Source organism: Emys orbicularis, chromosome 13 (genome assembly GCF_028017835.1).
Source record: "Emys orbicularis isolate rEmyOrb1 chromosome 13, rEmyOrb1.hap1, whole genome shotgun sequence".
Classification (NCBI taxonomy): domain Eukaryota; kingdom Metazoa; phylum Chordata; order Testudines; family Emydidae; genus Emys; species Emys orbicularis.
The window spans coordinates 6,682,976-6,700,474 of record NC_088695.1 but is presented as its reverse complement, the minus strand read 5'-3'; the positions used below and the strand labels follow the sequence as shown (position 1 = coordinate 6,700,474).

Sequence of the window (17,499 nt, the reverse complement as noted above, 5' to 3'; positions counted from 1 at the left end):
CCCCCTGAGGACATTTTCTAAAAGCGGCGCCTTTCTGCACAGCCAGCACTGGGCTTCCGGACTCGGAGTCCGGAGCTGGGTTTTTCATGCGGCCGCCGGCTGGCTCTCCGCTCCGCACCGCCCTCCTGCATCCCCAGCCCGGCTCGCTCACTCGCTCCGGGGCTGCAGGCAGTCGGCTGGTTGCCTGGCTCCCCGGCTAGGAGGAGGAGGCTCCTGCCCGCCTGCAGCTGCCCGGCTCGCTAAGCCGAGCCCCGGCAGGGGTGGGCTCTGCCGGGAGGGGAAGGGGCGGCAGCGCAGCCCCCAGCGTGGCGGGGAGGAGGGGGGCTGAGGAGCAGTAGGCTCTTGGAGGCAGCTCGCCACCGCTGCAGGTTGTTGAGGGTCTCACCCTGCAGCATCTGCACGGTCACCCCCTTCCTGCCCGCCCTGCTCCTCCTCGCCCTGCAGCCTCTGCGCCGCCTGCTCCCCCACTCCCCCTGCAGCCTCTGCCTGGCGGGGCTTCAGACGCTCAGCCGGGACCGGGGCAGCTCGGGTCCCTGCAAGCCCTGCACTCCCCACCCCACGCCGCAGCCTCCCTGCCGCCGCCCGAGCACGTTCCCCTGGCCTGTTCCCGCTGGAAACAGCTCCCCCGGCGCTCGGTTCTGATCTGCGCAGGGCTGGCGGGGCCACAGGAAGGGTCAGCGGGGAGGGGAGCTGGGCTGACTCCGTCCCCAGGCCACCTGGCCTGTATTAAGGGGCGCCCTTTGGGGCCCAAAGTCCTGCACCGAGGTGGTGCATTAGGACGCTGCTGCCCATCAAGTGTTTGACCAGCTCCAGCTCTTGGGGGGAGCCTGTCTCTGTCTGTGCTGATCAATGCGGGGTTTGCCCTTGACTTCAATAGGGGAAGGGGCAGGATTTCACCTTTCCTGGTTTCCGAGCAGTGCCTGTGACTTACCACACAACGTCTTATGGTGCCAGGTCTCCCAACAATAACTTTTGTCCTTGATTTTTCATAGACATATATCCTGGATGGCCTTGAAAAGCAGGTGATTCCCTTACTAGTGCTCAAAAAATCATGAGGCAAGCCCCCAAATATCCCGAGATTGGCTTAAAAATCACGAGATTTTTAAAATATAATACAATTGGGGTTTTTTATTTGCCTTTTGGTTTTTGAGCTTTTAGGGTTCCTGTTTTCCAGCGTTGCCCCTCTCCCATGAGGGCTAGTATCTTGTATTTGTTGTTAATGAAAGCTGAGATTCTCACAGGCCTCTACGAGGTGAGGCTCTAAAAAGAATAATAAATGTCACTAGATCGGTGTTTAATTCGTAATGAAAGGTGCCAGGGCTCAAGCAATTTTTTTAAACCCTTGCAGAGAGAGAGAGAGAGAGAGAGAGAGAGAGAGAGAGTGTGTGTGTGTGTGTGTTGTTGTTGTTTTTTTTAATTGGTTAAAAACCCTAACTTTCAGTACTCAGTGTTTCAAAAATGTTAGACTGCCAACCTGTGTCATAGAGATGTCTTTTGTTTAAAAAAAAAAACCCCATGAATTAAAGCTACTTTAAGGGAAATTACTGCTTTGTCCAACCCTGAAGAGCTGAGATCTTTGCTCACCAATTCTCATAAAACTTGTATTTGTCATGCCTTTTTGGTGACTTGAGTATTACGGTCTATTATAAATAAAGTGCATTTCATTGATTGATTTTTAAAATTAAATTAGTAACTGGAAAAAATAGCCAGTATTTTTTTTAAACCTGTGACAATTATAAACTACTGTAATCTGTCATTTACTTTCTAGAATCTAAAGTATATTTAAGTATAATCTAAAGTTCTCCTGCGAAATGCCGGCTGTGCAAACCCTTCCATGGCTGGATCATTCTTGTGTTTTTATTGTAAGTACAAATAAATATATATAACAAATTTAAAAGTATGTAATTAGTAATTTGATATATCGGGTGGTGCCTTTTTTTATGTGTTCGCTCCCCCTGATGTTAGAACCTGGCTACGCCACTGCCTGCGAGTGAGGGAGGGTGGAATCCCCTGCGGCTCCCCAGCCTCCCCCCCTCCTCCCGTGCTTTGGGAAATTCCCTGTGGCTCCCCAGGCCCTGCAGATGGAGGAAAATCCCCCCTAAACCTCCCCAGAGGCCAGGGGGTCGGGAATCCCCCTTGGGAATCCGCCCCCAGCGCAAGGTGCAGGGAGGAGATCCTTTGAAGCTCTCTATACCTCACTTGTGTGGGGGAATCCAGTCTCTGCCGGCAATGATAAAAGAAATAGTATTTTTCAGTTCACCTCATACAAGGACAGTAGTGCAATCTCTTTATCATGAAAGAGCAACTTACAAATGTAGATTTTTTGTTATTATATAACTGCACTGAAAAACAAAACAATGTACAACTTTAGAGCCAAGAAGTTCACTCAGTCCTACTTCTTGTTCAGGCAATCACTTAGGGCTAGTCTACACTACCCGCCTGGGTCGGCGGGTAGAAATCGATCTCTCGGGGATCAATTTATCGCATCTCATCTAGACGGATAAATCGATCCCCGAATCAACTCGCTTACTCCCACCTCGTCATGAGGAGTAAGCGCCGTCGACGGAGGAGCCGCGGCGGTCGATTTGCCGCCGTCCTCACAGGGGGGTAAGTCGAATAGGATACGCCGAATTCCGCTACGCTATTCGCATAGCTGAATTTGCGTATCTTAAATCGACCCCCCCCCCTTAATGTAGACCTAGCCTTAGAGAAACAAGTTTGTTTATATTTATGGGAGATAATGCTGCCCGCTTCTTATTTACAATGTCACCTGAAAGTGAGAACAGATGTTTACAGCAGGGTGAGCTGTGGGAGATCCCCCACCTCCAGAGGACTGGGGACCTCTGGGGGATTTCTTTCCCTAGGCTGGGGAACTGTGGGGGTTACCCCGCTGCCTGCAAGGACTAGGGAGCACCAGGGGTCCCCCTCATCCTGGGGGACTGAAGAGCTCTGGGGCTAGCCCACACTGGCAGTGACTGGGGAGCTGTGGGAGTTCCCAATCTGCTGGGGCTGGGGATCTGCAGGAATTCCCCCCAGGCTGGGGAGCTGCAGGGGTTACCCCGCCACCTGTGGTGCCTAGCGAGCTCCGTGGGTCCCCCTCATCCATGGGCCCTGGGGAGCTCCGGGAGATCCCGTGGAGACTGGGGAGCTGCAGGACAATGCCCCTGCCGGTGGTGGCTGGGGAGTCATAGGGCATTCCCCCATGCCCAGAGCTGCAGGGGTCCCCCACCCTTACAGGCACTGGGCAGTGAGGGGGATTCCCCACCACCCGGGGAACTCTGGGGGATTCCTCCCCAAGCTGGGAGCTGCAGCGGCCAGGGAGCTCCCAGGGTCCCCCTGAACCGTGGAGACTGCAGAGCTGCGGGGTATTTCCTCCACTTGCTGCGAGTGGGGAGTGCAGAGCCTTGGGGGGATCCCCTCTGCCCGCAGCAGCTGGGGAGCTGTGGGGCATTTCCCACCTCAGACTTGGTGGCTGGGGAGGTGTGGGGGATTTCTCCCCCGCCCGCAGGAACTGGGGAGCCGCGGGGTATTCCTCCTGCTCATCGGAGACTGCAGAGCCACAGGGGATAATGCAAGGCCCGCAGACACTGGGCAGCCGCAAGAGACACTCCACTCTTGTCTGTGGGGTCAGGAGAGCCGCAGGGGGATCCCCAATGCCCGCAGAGACTGGATTCCCCCACACCCGTGGGGAATAGGGAGCTTCAAAAGATTTCCTCCCCGCACCTTGCGCTGGGGAGCTGGGGACAGATTTTCCCGAGGGGGATTCCCGACCCCGTTGCCTCTGGAGAGGTTTAGGGGGGGATTCCTCCCCCATCTGCAGGGCCTGAGGAGCTGCAGGGAATTCCCCAAAGCCCTGGGGAGTGTAAAAGTAGAATGGATTAAAGAAATGCTGTATGTTCCTTTAAGCAGGAATGAGGAATGTTGAGATAAAGTTGACAGGAAAAGAAACATTAAGGTATTGAACAATGGGTCCACTTAAGCTGATGGTGGGACATTAACAGGAGATCGGTAAGAGTGAATAAGGAAATAAGATATGTGTGTCTAGCCCCAGGTAAACTTATCAGCTCTGTTCCCTTTGTCATTTTGTTAAGTTCGTGCCCTTTTTATCTGTATAAATAAGTTTGGGCCTTGCATGGCACTCACATTATCTGGGTGTATTAGCAGAGCGCTTTTGCTAACAAACAGAGTGGTCTGACAAATTGTGAGTCCTGAGTCTGACTTTGACAGGAGCAACAGGGGATTCCCGCCCACACACTCGTGGGGACTGGGGAGCCATTTCCTCCCTGCCCCCGGGGAAATTCCCTAACACCTCAGGATTCCCCCCGCATCCACGGGCCCTTGGGAACTCCAGAGGTCCCAGGCACTCATGGGGACTGGGGAACTGAGGGATCCCACAAGGCCCATGGGTAGTGGGGAACTGCGGGGCATTCCCCAGTGCCCAGGAAGAGTGGGGAGCCGTGGGCCCACGAGGACTGGGGATCATTGGCGGACTCCCCGCCACCCTCTGTTGGTGGCAGCTTGCGAGCTGCAGGGGTGTTTCCCCGCCAGCCGAAGCAGCTGCAGAGCCACAGGGGATTTTTTCCCCCAACACCGTGGGCTGGGGAAATGCAGGGCATCCCCCCCCATCAGCTGGGGCTAGGGAGATACGATGGCTGAATGAAACTTTCCCCACAGGCCAGGCATTTATGAAGTTGTGACCAGGGTCCTAGGGGGCCACACTGAGATTGCGCAATTAGGGCAAACGACAAAGAATGGGGCCGACAATCCTCAAAACTGGTGGATATTCCAATACTTAGATTCTCCAAGCCAGCAACAAAACAGCTTCTACAGTACCTTACTGCTACACAGAGGGAAAAAGAACAGCTCCCTTAGAGCAACCCAGCCTTGGGCTCCTTCCCAGATATCCCCATCATGTTTAAATGGGCTAACTGAAATTCTTATTCATCACATTAAAAAGTTCCACCAATCGCAAAGGATCCTATACATTATCCACCAAGTTAAGGAATTCTTCAGATCTTACCCAAATACACACTTACAGCCAATTCTTATTAACTCAACTAAGATTTATTAAAAGAAGAAAAGAGAGAGAGTTGGTTGAACGATCATTATACATACAGACGTGCAGAGTCCTTAGGTCAGTTTCACTGTAGAGATGATGCTTTAGAATTGCAAAGAGTCCTTTACAGAATCATTTCATCAAGTTCTAGTCCAATGTCCAATTTCAATGTCAGGGCGGTCCAGATGGGACTGGAGATCTCCGTCTTCCGACTCACACTCCCCCCCCCCCCCCCCCGAATAACGCTTCGGCAGATCAGAGAAGAACGGATCATTTTTGCAGCGTCTCGACAGCTCACAGTCCTTGGCTGAACAACAGGCTTTTGAAGTAACCTTCTATTTCCTAAACATCACTGGTAATGAATTACATGGATTAACATGAGGTGATTCTCCATAAAGCAGTTCATAGACAGTTTACCACAAACTTTCAGGAGACAAACAATGACATTATTACAACCAAGTTTTATCTAAATGTTAATATTCCCTTTTAATCTCTGAATTCACAGAATACAGCCCTAGACAGGAACCGTTTATTTCCATTGTTAACCTCTAACAAGATACAGCAAAAGACCACTACAGTTACCATCTTCTTCCATGTCTTTAACAATACACGTTTACCTCTCGAAGCTCTAGTTTATCTAAGGAGGACACACTTTTCTAACATGTTTCTAAAGGTTGAATCTAGGTCATTTACATGCAATTTCCTTACCACTTTCTGTCTGTGTCAGAGAAGTTTAGATCCTGTGTGGATTCTCTCATATATAATGAGGTGTGATATCTGCGTGAATTTCCCCACGGTCCAATCACTTGTGGGGTCTCTCTCCTGTGTGGATTCTCTGATGTCTAACAAGGTGTGACCTACATATGAAACCTTTTCCACAGACTAAACACTTGTGGGATCTCTCTCCTGTGTGGGTGGCCTGATGTTTAAGAAGGTCTGACCTCCGTATGGAACTTTTTCCACAGTCCACATATTTATGGGATTTCTCTCTTGTGTGGATTGCCTGATGTCTAACAAGGTCTGACCGGCGTGTGTAACTTTTCCCACAGTGTAAGCACTTATGAGGTCTCTCTCCTGTGTGGGTGGCCTGATGTTTAACAAGGTCTGACCTACATATGAAACTTTTCCCACAGTCCAAGCACTTATGGGGTCTCTCTCCTGTGTGGATCCTATGATGTGTTACAAGATATGATCGCTGTGTGAAACTCTTTCCACAGTCTAAGCACTTATGGGGTCTCTCTCCTGTGTGGATTGCCTGATGTCTAACAAGCTCTGACCTCCTTATGTAACTTTTCCCACAGTCTAAGCACTTATGGGGTCTCTCTCCTGTGTGGAATGCCTGATGTTTACCAAGGGCTGATGTGTTTCTGAAACTTCTCCCACAGTCTAAGCACTTATGGGGTCTCTCTCCTATGTGGATTGCCTGACGTGTAACAAGGTCTGACCGCTGTATGAAACCTTTCCCATAGTCCACACGTTCATGGGATTTCTCTCCTGTGTGGATTGCCTGATGTCTAACAAGGAGTGACCTCCGTATGAAGCTTTTTCCACAGTCTAAGCACTTATGGGGTCTCTCTCCTGTGTGGAATGCCTGATGCCTAACAAGGTCTGACCGCCGTGTGTAACTTTTCCCACAGTCTAAGCACTTATGGGGTCTCTCTCCTGTGTGGATTGCCTGATGTTTAACAAGCTCTGACCTCCATATGAAACTTTTCCCACAGTCCAAGCACTTATGGGGTCTCTCTCCTGTGTGGATCCTCTGATGTGTTAAAAGATATGATCGCTGTGTGAAACTCTTTCCACAGTCTAAGCACTTATGGGGTCTCTCTCCTGTGTGGATTGCCTGATGTCTAACAAGCTCTGACCTCCATATGTAACTTTTCCCACAGTCTAAGCACTTATGGGGTCTCTCTCCTGTGTGGATTGCCTGATGTTTAGCAAGGTCTGAACTCTGTATGTAACTTTTCCCACAGTCTAAGCACTTATGGGGTCTCTCTCCTGTGTGGATCCTCTGATGTATTACAAGATATGATCGCTGTGTGAAACTCTTTCCACAGTCTAAGCACTTATGGGGTCTGTTTCCTGTGTGGATTGCCTGATGATTAACAAGATCTGACCTCCGTATGAAACTTTTTCCACAGTCTAAGCACTTAAGGGATCTCTCTCCTGTGTGGTTTATCTGATGTGTAATTAGTGCTGAATTCAAACAGTTCCCGCACTCGAGGCATTGATAGGATTTCTCTCCTATGTGGCTTTTCCCTTGGTTATTAAAGTCTGAGCAGATATTGAAGATTTTCCCAGGGACCAAGTATTGAAGGGGTTTCTCTCCAGTATGGATTGTCTGATTTGTAACATGGTGTGGTCTCACAATGAATCCTTTCCCACACTGGAGGCAGTGGTAGGGTTTCTCTTCCTTGGGATTTGTCCGCTGGGCTGTGGGATCCTTGTCTCCTCCCCCACAGTTAATAGATTCATCCACTTTCTTCCCTGGGTGGTTTCCCATCAGCCTCTCTGACCTGTGCCAATTTCCACAAGCTTCTCTCTGTTCCCAGCACTGGGAAAAATTCCCTTCAGCTCTTCCCATAAATGTGCGCTGTGGTTCCACATCCCCAGGATCTTCCTCATGATGATTCCCTTTCTCCTTCTCACTGACTATCTCAGCACCTGCTGGGAGAGAGAGACAATTCAGACAGGAGTTGTTGTGCTGGGGAGAAAGAGGAATAGCACAGAGGGAATACCCAACACAGGAAAGTTGCAAAGAATCAGCAATTGGATTCTGCTTCCAGATCCCTCCCAAACACTCACAGGGAAGAAAGCTGTGAAGGAAACTCCTGCAGCTAACAGGGTGGGTGGAAAACAGTGAGCGATATCTGCTGACTGCAGCCCTCCCTTTGTTGACATGAGGAAGAACTGTGGGCTCTTACTTACACCATATTTTGGGGATTCTCAACTTTTTCCTTCATTCCCCAGATGGTTTCTGTGTCCATTCTCACCTGTGCGGGTGCATCTCAGGACCTCTCTTTCCTCGCCGGCCTGTAGATCGGGCACCCACGGCTCTTCCCCTCGTTCCAGCTGTGCGATCAGGTCAGGTTTGGGAATGGGAAATCCTATACACGGGGTGAAATCAGACCAGATCAGGCTGCATGGAGTATTGAGAGAGTATTTGTCACAAAGGGTATTCCATGAGTGGAACCTGTCCCCGTGCTGAGGGATAATTCAATTCCAGTTGATGGGAAAAGGGTCACTGAGCCCCCTTGGGAGACGCAGGGTATGTTGGGATATGTACATATATAACCCATATATCCATGTAATATGTTATAGGACTAAGGTGCCACAAATACTCATTCTTTTTACTATCACTAATAAATACTGATGGCCCCTTTGGGTCTTAATATAATCAACCTGTATTCTACTCCACGGCTCTACAAGTCTTTGGTTCCACAGGGGTCCCAAATTCGGTGGTCTATTTTAAACTGCTGCATATCTTATGCAATTTTTAACCAAATTTTCTACGTCCTCTCGCACCTTAGATCACATTCCAATCTGTTTTTACCTTAAAGAGAGTATTTTCTATTCCTCGGTGGGCCATAGAGTGACACAGGTTAATGATCTCTTCTCTTTGAAGTTTATCAGGTACTCACTTTACCTCTCCTGTTTTCTTATTCACTGAATAACCCCCTTTCATACTCGAGGTTTCCCATCTTTAGGTTCAGCCTCCTGTTTCATGGCGTGAGCGCTAGTAATTACCATAACCCCCAAAGGTTCCTTTATTTGCTAATTTAGCTAAAGCAGCCACTTTATCTTTCTGATATTTTTCATCCCCTTCTCCCTTTGGATGACTTTTAGTATGTCTTACCTTTAATTTTCCCAGGTGTTCTTTCAACCAATCAAAGATAAATTTCCAATTTTCCTTTTGGGCCAAATTTTCCCCCTCAGCTGTTTCCCAATGGTTCTTTTTCCAAATCCAAATCCAGGGTAACAGTCCCTGTACCACAAAGTCTGAATCCATATAGACATAAAGGCAAAGTGCAACATTATTTTTTCTGTTTAAGCAGATCACAAAGGCTAAGTCTACACTAAAAACCTTAAAGACGAGGGGAATAGCTCTGAGCGTTGGGAGCCTGTCTACACTGGCGCGTTACAGAGCGCAAACTTGCTGCACTTGAGGAAGGGTGATTTTTCACACCCGAGCGAGCAAGTTACTGCGCTGTAACGCGCCAGTGTAGACATGGCCTAAGAGCTCTGATCTCTGCTACCTGAGCTGAAGTCCTGCCCATGGATCCAGAGAGTCTCCCCATTAGCTCGCACAGCAGCATCACCCATATATTGCTTACGCCTTTCATGGTAAGAACGACCATCTGTGAACCAAACCTCTTTTTCTCCAAGGCATAACACTTCATCTACCGGGGGTGCTTCTTCTATTAACTTTGGTTCAGTTTCTGGAAGTGGGCATTCATGCTCTTCTCCTTCTGTCAGGAGGACATATGGTAACATCCTTGCTTGTTTGTTATTCTCATAGGTAACATCTCTGCTAGTTAACATCAAAGCCCTTTGGGCCATTCTGGTATTTGAAATTTTCTCCTGTAGTTTTCCTGATCAGATGTACGTCAGGGGAGAGTGAGGTATCTCTATTACAACAGGGGCTGTGCCAGTAGTCAAAAGCAAAAGCTTCAATGGCCCACACAGCAGCTAAACATTCTCTTTCACAAATTCCAAACTGCTGCTCCATAGGGGTTAATCTTCTAGATGGGTGCACCACCGCTATTAACTTTCCTTTATCAGTTTCCTGCATCAACACTGATGCTAATCCCTGTTGGGTTGCCGGCCACCTACGGCTTGTTCATCTCAGAGAATTTCAATGCTGGGGCTTGTACCAAAGCCTGTTTTAAGTCACAAAAAGCTTTTTCTTGTTCACGCCCCCACTCCCATTCTACTTTCTTTTTCAATAAACACCACAAGGGTCTAGTTATAATGGTGAAATTCCAAATGTGCTTTCTTAGATAGTTAAACCCTCCTAACATTACTCTCAATGCATGAGAATTCTCTGGTCTGGGTAATTTCAGCAATGATGTCACCTTTTGTTGATCTACCTGAATTCCTTGCTCCCTTAGGGTCACCCCCAAATAATTCACCCTCTTTTGCACTAATTGGGCTTTCTCTCGAATAGCCTTAAAACCCGTTCCCTGAATAAGTCTCAACACACTTTTAGTCCGCTCAGTCAGCACCTCCTCAGTGTCTCCCCAAACTAATATGTCATCTACATATGAGGTGACATTCTCCCGATCCTCTTTGGAGAATTAATCCGGCATCTGCACCACATGTTGGTGTACAATAGCTGGAGCACAGCGCAGGCCCTGGGGAATTCTTTTGAATAAGTACCGTTGTCCCGTGAAGGTAAACACAAAGCGGGCCCAAGAATCGGGATGGCGAAATTTTTTTTTGCCAAATCTATGACAGAGAACCATTTAGAGGCCCCCTATATTCTTGTAATGACTTGAGGCAAATCTGCTACTATTGGTGCCATGGCAGGGGTAGCTTTATTAATTTGTCTAATATCCACGGTCAGTCTCTAATCTCCTGAAGCTTTTTACTACCAGCCAAATTGGGCAATTGTGTGCAGAATTCCCTTTTCCAATCACTCCCTGTTGTTCCAGTGATTCAACTATTTTCTCAATTCCTGCCTCTGCCTGCACGGGATAGTTATATTGTCTCTGTGGTAGCACGTCATCCCCTGCGATTTTAACACACGCTTTGATTTTACCACATTCTGCTTTATTCTTGGTCCATACATTGGGAAACTCTTTTACCCACACATCTCGTGGATTCAGTGTAATCTCCTCCATTGCTTCTGCAGCACATATTCTTGGCATGTGTCCTGCTGTCAGAGCGTCTACTGTCCAGTCGGGCACACGCCACAGAACTCCATGAGTTAAATCCAAAACCAACTGATTCCTCTCCAAACAAGGAGTTCCTAATATCATTGGCTAAGTCGCCTGATTTATCTGAAGCATTTGTTCTTTACAACAAAAACCTCCTATTCTCTCGCTGGGTATAATAGTTATTTCTACTGAACGATACATCTTTCCTGCCAGTCCTTCCCCAGCAAAGGAGGCTGCTGTAATGATCTCAGACACATATCGAGTCAAATCACAATTTCTATTTACAATATTTACACCAGCCCCACTATGCAATAGGGCGTCTTTGGGTCCATTGTCTCCCACAACGACAGTTGTTCTAGGTCTCCCATTCGAGTCCCATCTTCATCTCGTGACCATTGCTCACTCCTGGGGACCCATTTCCAGTGGGAGCAACTGGTCATCGGGGCTTCCCTATAAAATAGGTTCCTAGGAATCCTCAGCTTTCACAGCTGCAACTCTTTTCTGCTCCTTAGACATTTCTTCTTCCATCCTTTGCATTGCTTTGATCAATTCATCAGTACATCATCTCCCATTCCGCTTATCCCTATTTACTCCCCTCAATTTCAAATACCTCCAAGCAATATTTCAAATCACATCTTCTCCCTTCTGGGGCTCATTTTGATTATTCCACCTTCTACCTCCTTGTGGTGGTGCGTCTTCTCCTCTACCACGGCCCCTTCCTCTCTCTCGGTGTCCTGATCTATAAGCACTCTCATCTGAATGTTATTGCTTCAACAAAAGCTACTCTGGGTTTCAATCCTTCTACCTGGCTTCCACCTTTCATCATTCGTTGGCACGTTATCCAGTGAATCCATAACAGTTAACCCCTCATCCTGGGCTGCTTGCTTCACCAAATTAGTAGACTTTGCTACTAAATTCCTGTCCAATCCTTCAAACACATCATTCCAAAATTCTCTCTGATTCAAATCAACGGCCATCAAAGAATCCGCTGTGATATGTCTGGCAATCTCTGCCGTGGAGTTAGTCACCGGTTGCATTTCGCCAGCCAATAACCCCAATGTTATTCTCTTTAACAGGTAATCCCTGGGCGAATCCTCAGGCTTCATGTAATCTGCACTGGATAACTCCTTCAACGGTCTTTGACCTCTCTCTTTCCCTAACAGCACAATAAATTGTGGCACCAGCCAGCATGCTTCTGGCTGCCTCTCCAAAGCATTTTTCGCTCAATCTACTGCTTGTCTACTCTCTCCAGTGGCAGCTGCCCTGATCAATTTATAACATTTGCTCATATTTAAATTCTCCATTCCTCCTAACTCTGCCCACTGTACCAGCCACGTAGCTAGATTATTCGTATTCACTGGGCCTAATGACTTCGCCCTCAACTGTAAATCTGACAAACTCGCCAGAATTACTCATGTCTCTTCTGACTGTATTTCTCCCGCTGCATCGTTAATAGTTGATCTCCGTTCTAACACTGCTACAGACTTTTCTGGCTTAGGCTCTCCCGGCCAATTTTGTATTTCTTCCCTCAGTTTAGGATAAAGCCCATCTCAAGGCCAATTACCGTATATACTCGATCATAAGCTGGTTCGTTTATAAGCCGATCCCCCCAAGGTGGATAAGTAAAAACCGAAAATTTTTATGACCCATTCATAAGCCGACCCTATAATTCAGGGGTGAGCAAACTTTGGCTCCCGGGACATCAGGATAAGCCACTGGTGGGCCGAGATGGTTTGTTTACCTCGAGCGTCGGCAGGCACGGAGGTAAACCTAAGTAAGCAAAGCATCCCGGCGCGCCAGCTGCTTACCCTGACGGGCCAGGACAGCAACTGGTGGGGAAATTTGTGGGGAAAGAGAAGCTGGGGGTCAAGGGAGTAACCCTGTGACCACCCCCCGCATGACCCCACCCCTAGCCCGGGACCCCCACACTCTCCCCATCCCATCTCTTCCCACCTTATCTAGGGAGGGCCAGGGGAGGATGTCTCTGGCCTGGCTGGAGCTGCTTCAGAGGTTGGGGGGAGAGAGGCGTGGCCAGAAGCAGAGAGACTCTGGCCCCGCCTCTTCCCTTCTGGCTGTGCTGCCTCTCCTTGCTCCCTCTGTTGTCCCACCTCTCCCTCTCTATACCCGTTCATAAGCCGACCCCCCGTCTCCGGTGCTTCCCTTTTTGACTAAAAAAATTCGGCTTATGAACGAGTACATACGGTAAGTTCCCTTTTCTCTTGACCCCCACGCTGGTCCTCCGAATCCTCTCCATACTGGATATCTCCATTAAAATCCAAATCCAAATCTCCATTCTCTGTTTGACATACAGACGCCACTTGCAGTTCCCTCCTTCTCACCTGGTTCCTCCAGGTTGCTATGGTTTTCGGGCACCAACTGTGAGAAGCGCTTGCAGTCCCCTCTTCCTCAGTCAGTTCTCAAATTAACTGTTTCATCCCTACCACTTGATTTTCCAATTGATCTTTGTCTGCCTGAATCTTTTCCCAATCCACCATTTTCTTTTCCAATTCCCTATTTTGTTTCCCCATTTGTTCTATTTGAGTTTGCATTAGCTGTGCCGGCCTCACTTCCCGCTCCAAATTTTCTTGGCGAGTTTTAGAATTCTCTTGTAATGTCTGTATCTCCGCACAGATTTCCCCCCTATGCACAATTGCCTTCTTTGCAGCCTACCACAACAGCCACACTACGGCCGCTTGCTTTTTACTCGCATTAGGCCTGCACAGCTGTACGTATTTCTCAAACATATTTTCTAAAGTGTCAATTGTTACATCGGGTTCCACTGCATCCAAGGGCATGTCCCAAATGCAATAATCTGCTTTTCTAACAGAGAAGGGGCTTAACTTTAGTCCACTTGGCTGCCTCCTCCTCCACCCCTTTACTTCTCTTCTTAAACCAGGGGCGGGCAAACTTTCTGGCCTGAGGGCCGCATCGGGTTTCGTAAATTGTATGGAGGGCCGGTTAGCGGAGGGGGTCGTGGCCCGGCCCTCACCTCCTATCTGCCTCCCCCAGGACTCCTGCCCCATCCAACCCCCCCGTTCCCTAACGGTCCCTCTGGGACCCCCGCCCCATCCAACCACCCCTTCTCCCTGTCCCCTGACTGCCCCCGACTGCCCCCTGCTGCCCCATCCAACCCCCCCTCCTTCCTGACTGCCCCCCCGGAACCCCTGCCCCCATTCAACCCCTTGTTCCTCCCCCGACCACCCTGCCCCCTATCCATACCCCCGCCCCCTGACCACCACACCGAACTCCCCTGCCCTCTATCCAACCTCCACCCTTCTCCCTGCCCCCTTACCGCACTGCCTGGAGTACCGGTGGCTGGCGGCGCTACAGCTGCGCCACCGGCTGGAGACGGGCCACGCCACCGCCCAGCACAGAGCACCGGGTCAGGCCGGGCTCTGCAGCTGCGTTGCCCCAGGAGCTCACAGCCCCACCACCCAGAGCATTGCGCCAGCGGCGGAGCGAGTGAGCTGAGGCTGCGGGGGAGGGGAAACAGCAGGGGTGGGGCCAGGGGCTAGCCTCCTGTGCCAGGAGCTCGGGGGCCAGGCAGGACGGTCCCGCGGGCCGCAGTTTGCCCACCTCTGTCTTAAACGGTGTTCTAAACATTGTTACAATAACACTGTGCGGTATCTCCCTGCATGCTCTCACTCACTCCCCCCACCTTTTTTTCTCACTAATATATTTTTTGAATATTTGGGGGAATTTAGGGGTAGGTGGATATACATATGGGAGCACCTCTAGGATGGAGGTATGGAGCAAAGGAGATAACACATTTGACTACTCGTGGGACACAATGGGAAAAAAAGGACCAAACAAAACCATATGTGAAGAGAAACCTTTTGAGGTAAAATTTAAAATACGGTGGGAAGATGGAAAAAATGTGAGATGGAAATACCTACCACCAATTTGGAAGAGCAATGGAGATATTTGTTCATACTAAGAGAGGAAGGTTGACTAATGTTTAGATTTAGTTATGATGAAAATAATCTGAACGTGAGCACTCTGAATTGTACCCTTTGGAGTTTGGGATTTGATGTAGTCACCTTAGACGTGACTCCTGAACAAGAAGTGGCTAATATTCATGTGGGATGGAATGAGTCAATGGCTCTCAAATTATGGGAATATGATATGATGGTGGATTCTTCCATAATGAGAAGATTGAGTTGCTTTAGGAAAATTAATGAGGGAGGATATTTTCAGGGATATAAGATTGCACCAAAAATTATGGCAGATGAACACCCATATAGAAGGGGAGAAATAATTGAAGCCCCAACTATTGTGGACCAAACAATCCGGTTGGAAAGAACTCAAATAAACATGAGTGCACAACATCTGCAGTGTATGCCATATGCCTTACCTCTATTACAAGCTTGGCGACAACCATGGGGAGACGGGACTATACAAAATAAAAGAGGTATAAGAGAATACATTGTAGGTGGCATTGGTGCTGGAACTGGAGTTTTAAATCATCTGATATTCAGGCATTACAAGGGAAAATGTCAGCCTTGGGTAAGATTTTGAGGGCTACACAGGCACATGTGACAACATTTTTGGTACATTATTGAAGCAAGGAATAAGAAGTGTGGAGCTCCAATTAAAGCAAGCCCAAGTCTTGAAAACATCTCTAAATAGGAATGTATGTGGTGTGCCCGAAATTAACAACACAACAGCACTAGCCACACAGTGTGTACAGATGCACACTTATGAGATGCTACTGTAGACAAGGCCTTAGTAGTGTAAGTTACTGCGCTGAAACTTGCTCATGGAGGTGGTTTACCAGCTCTGTCCCAGTGCTGGCGTGCGACCACACTGTCCTGTTAAAGCGCTGCACGGCTTCGACTAACTGAAGGGATGGGAATCGCTTACCCAGCGAGGTCACTGCCTCGTAGTTCTCCTGCATGACGTCCCTGTAGAGGGCTCTCTGAGCGGGGTCCAGCAGAGCCCCCTGCCCCTGGGTGAAATACACAGCCACCTCCTCGAAGGTCACCGGCATCTGAAACAACAAGAGTCCCCCACTCAGCACCTGCTGCCACAGCCACGGGAAAGGAAGAAAGAAAAAGAAAACAATCTCGGAAGCTCTGGGAGGGCCGGAGAAGCAGATTCCCACCCGCACTCTGCTCAGAGCAGCCAGGAGGCTTCATGGGGTGGGAGAAGGTGAGAGCTCCTTGCCCCACCACAGCAGCTGGAGAAGGGCAGCATCTTCTCATTTACCACACACCTCCCATCCATAGGCTGGCACAGGAAGCCGAGCTCTGAGCTGGGGACAGGGACAGGAATCCCAACAGCTTCCCTTCGTATTTCACAGCAGCCTTGGGCCAGTGGGGTCAGGCTCCAGCATTGGGAGGCTGGTCAGTTTTTCCAGCCCTGTCCGGGGGGTTGTTTCATATTTGAGAAATGGGGGAATGTTCCCCCCTCCCCACCGCCAGTAGGCCTGCTCAGCATGTTTATTGCACCCTGTCTCCTCCCTGCCTCTCCCTCCCCCTGCCCAGCCCCTCCCTGAAGATCCCCTACCTGAGCTGGCTCCATCATAGCCATTTCCCTGCCCTGTCTCCTGCACGACGGGACGATCTGGAGTGAAATGTGGACGTGATTCCTCAGCCTGTCGGGGCGATGAGGGAGGTTACAGAAGGGGCTTCAGTCCCTGTCACACCCCGATTCCGCCCAGGCTCTCTCCCTGCAGACAGACACTTTGGACTCTACCACGCTGGCAAGAAACCCACTTAGTTTATTACCACCCAGGCCAGGCCCCCCCTGCCTGAACTGAACCCACCGGGGCACCATTAAACCCTCCCAGTAACAGCGTCTCTGAGCCAAATGCTGGCAAAAGAGCAGAACCGAAGGAGCCACTTTGGGGGATTCCCCCTGGCACTGTACTGTCAGCCCCTCTAACTCCCTCTCCCCCCCCCAAAGTAGTGCAGTGCTTCAGCAAAGTCAGCAACTGGCTTCTCCTGTCTCAGCTCGGCCCCTTGTTCCCAGGAGAGTCAGTCTGCCCAGGGGGTGCAGGGAATGGATCCGGGCAGGGCTGGGAGCTGGGAACCTCCCTCTCCACTTCCTGCTCCTGCTGCCCCTTTCAGTCTCTCCGCTCCCCCTTTTTATCTTCTTCCCTCACCCTGGGAGAACTGGTGACTGCCTCAGTGTCGTGGGCCTTTGCACTTACTAGCTAGATCACCCACTGCCACTGCTAAGAGGGGTTTGATCCTGACTGAGTTTGTGAGGGCAGCAGCTCTGGGACCCGCTGACACACGGGGAACCCCCTTCCCGTCCAGTACAAACTCCCCAGCTGGTCCCTGAAAGGGGCCCTTTGTGCAGCGTCATTTTCATGCCCAGCCCCAGCCCTTTCCCCCAGGTCTCTCCCAGTCACCTGCAGGCTCCGGCTCAGGGGCTGGTGTGGGCAGAGCCCGGGGCTGCCCCAGGGGCTGGTTCCAGCCACTGGAACCTGTTCCCCCTCCCCTCCCCTCCCGGGGCTGGGCACAGAGGGGGGTGAATGCAGGTTTCCCCCACACACACACAGACCCCGCTGCATAAGAAGCAGTGGCTCAGTCTGGGTTTCACGTCAAAATTCAGGGG

At 49.8% G+C, this 17,499-nt stretch overlaps 1 protein-coding gene across 1 annotated transcript in view; it reads right to left on the bottom strand.

Moving 5' to 3' along the window:
- Nucleotides 1-2,766: 2,766 nt before the first annotated feature.
- Nucleotides 2,767-17,499, bottom strand: part of LOC135888215 (zinc finger protein 436-like) — a 37,039-nt gene continuing 22,306 nt past the window's right edge. The window contains exons 5-8 of the mRNA XM_065416024.1: nucleotides 8,050-8,163; nucleotides 6,515-7,720; nucleotides 3,459-3,549; nucleotides 2,767-2,770 (exon numbers count right to left, since the gene is read on the bottom strand). Of these exons, the coding sequence (XP_065272096.1) occupies nucleotides 2,767-2,770; nucleotides 3,459-3,549; nucleotides 6,515-7,720; nucleotides 8,050-8,163 (1,415 nt within the window). The remainder of the gene's footprint in view (nucleotides 2,771-3,458; nucleotides 3,550-6,514; nucleotides 7,721-8,049; nucleotides 8,164-17,499) is intronic.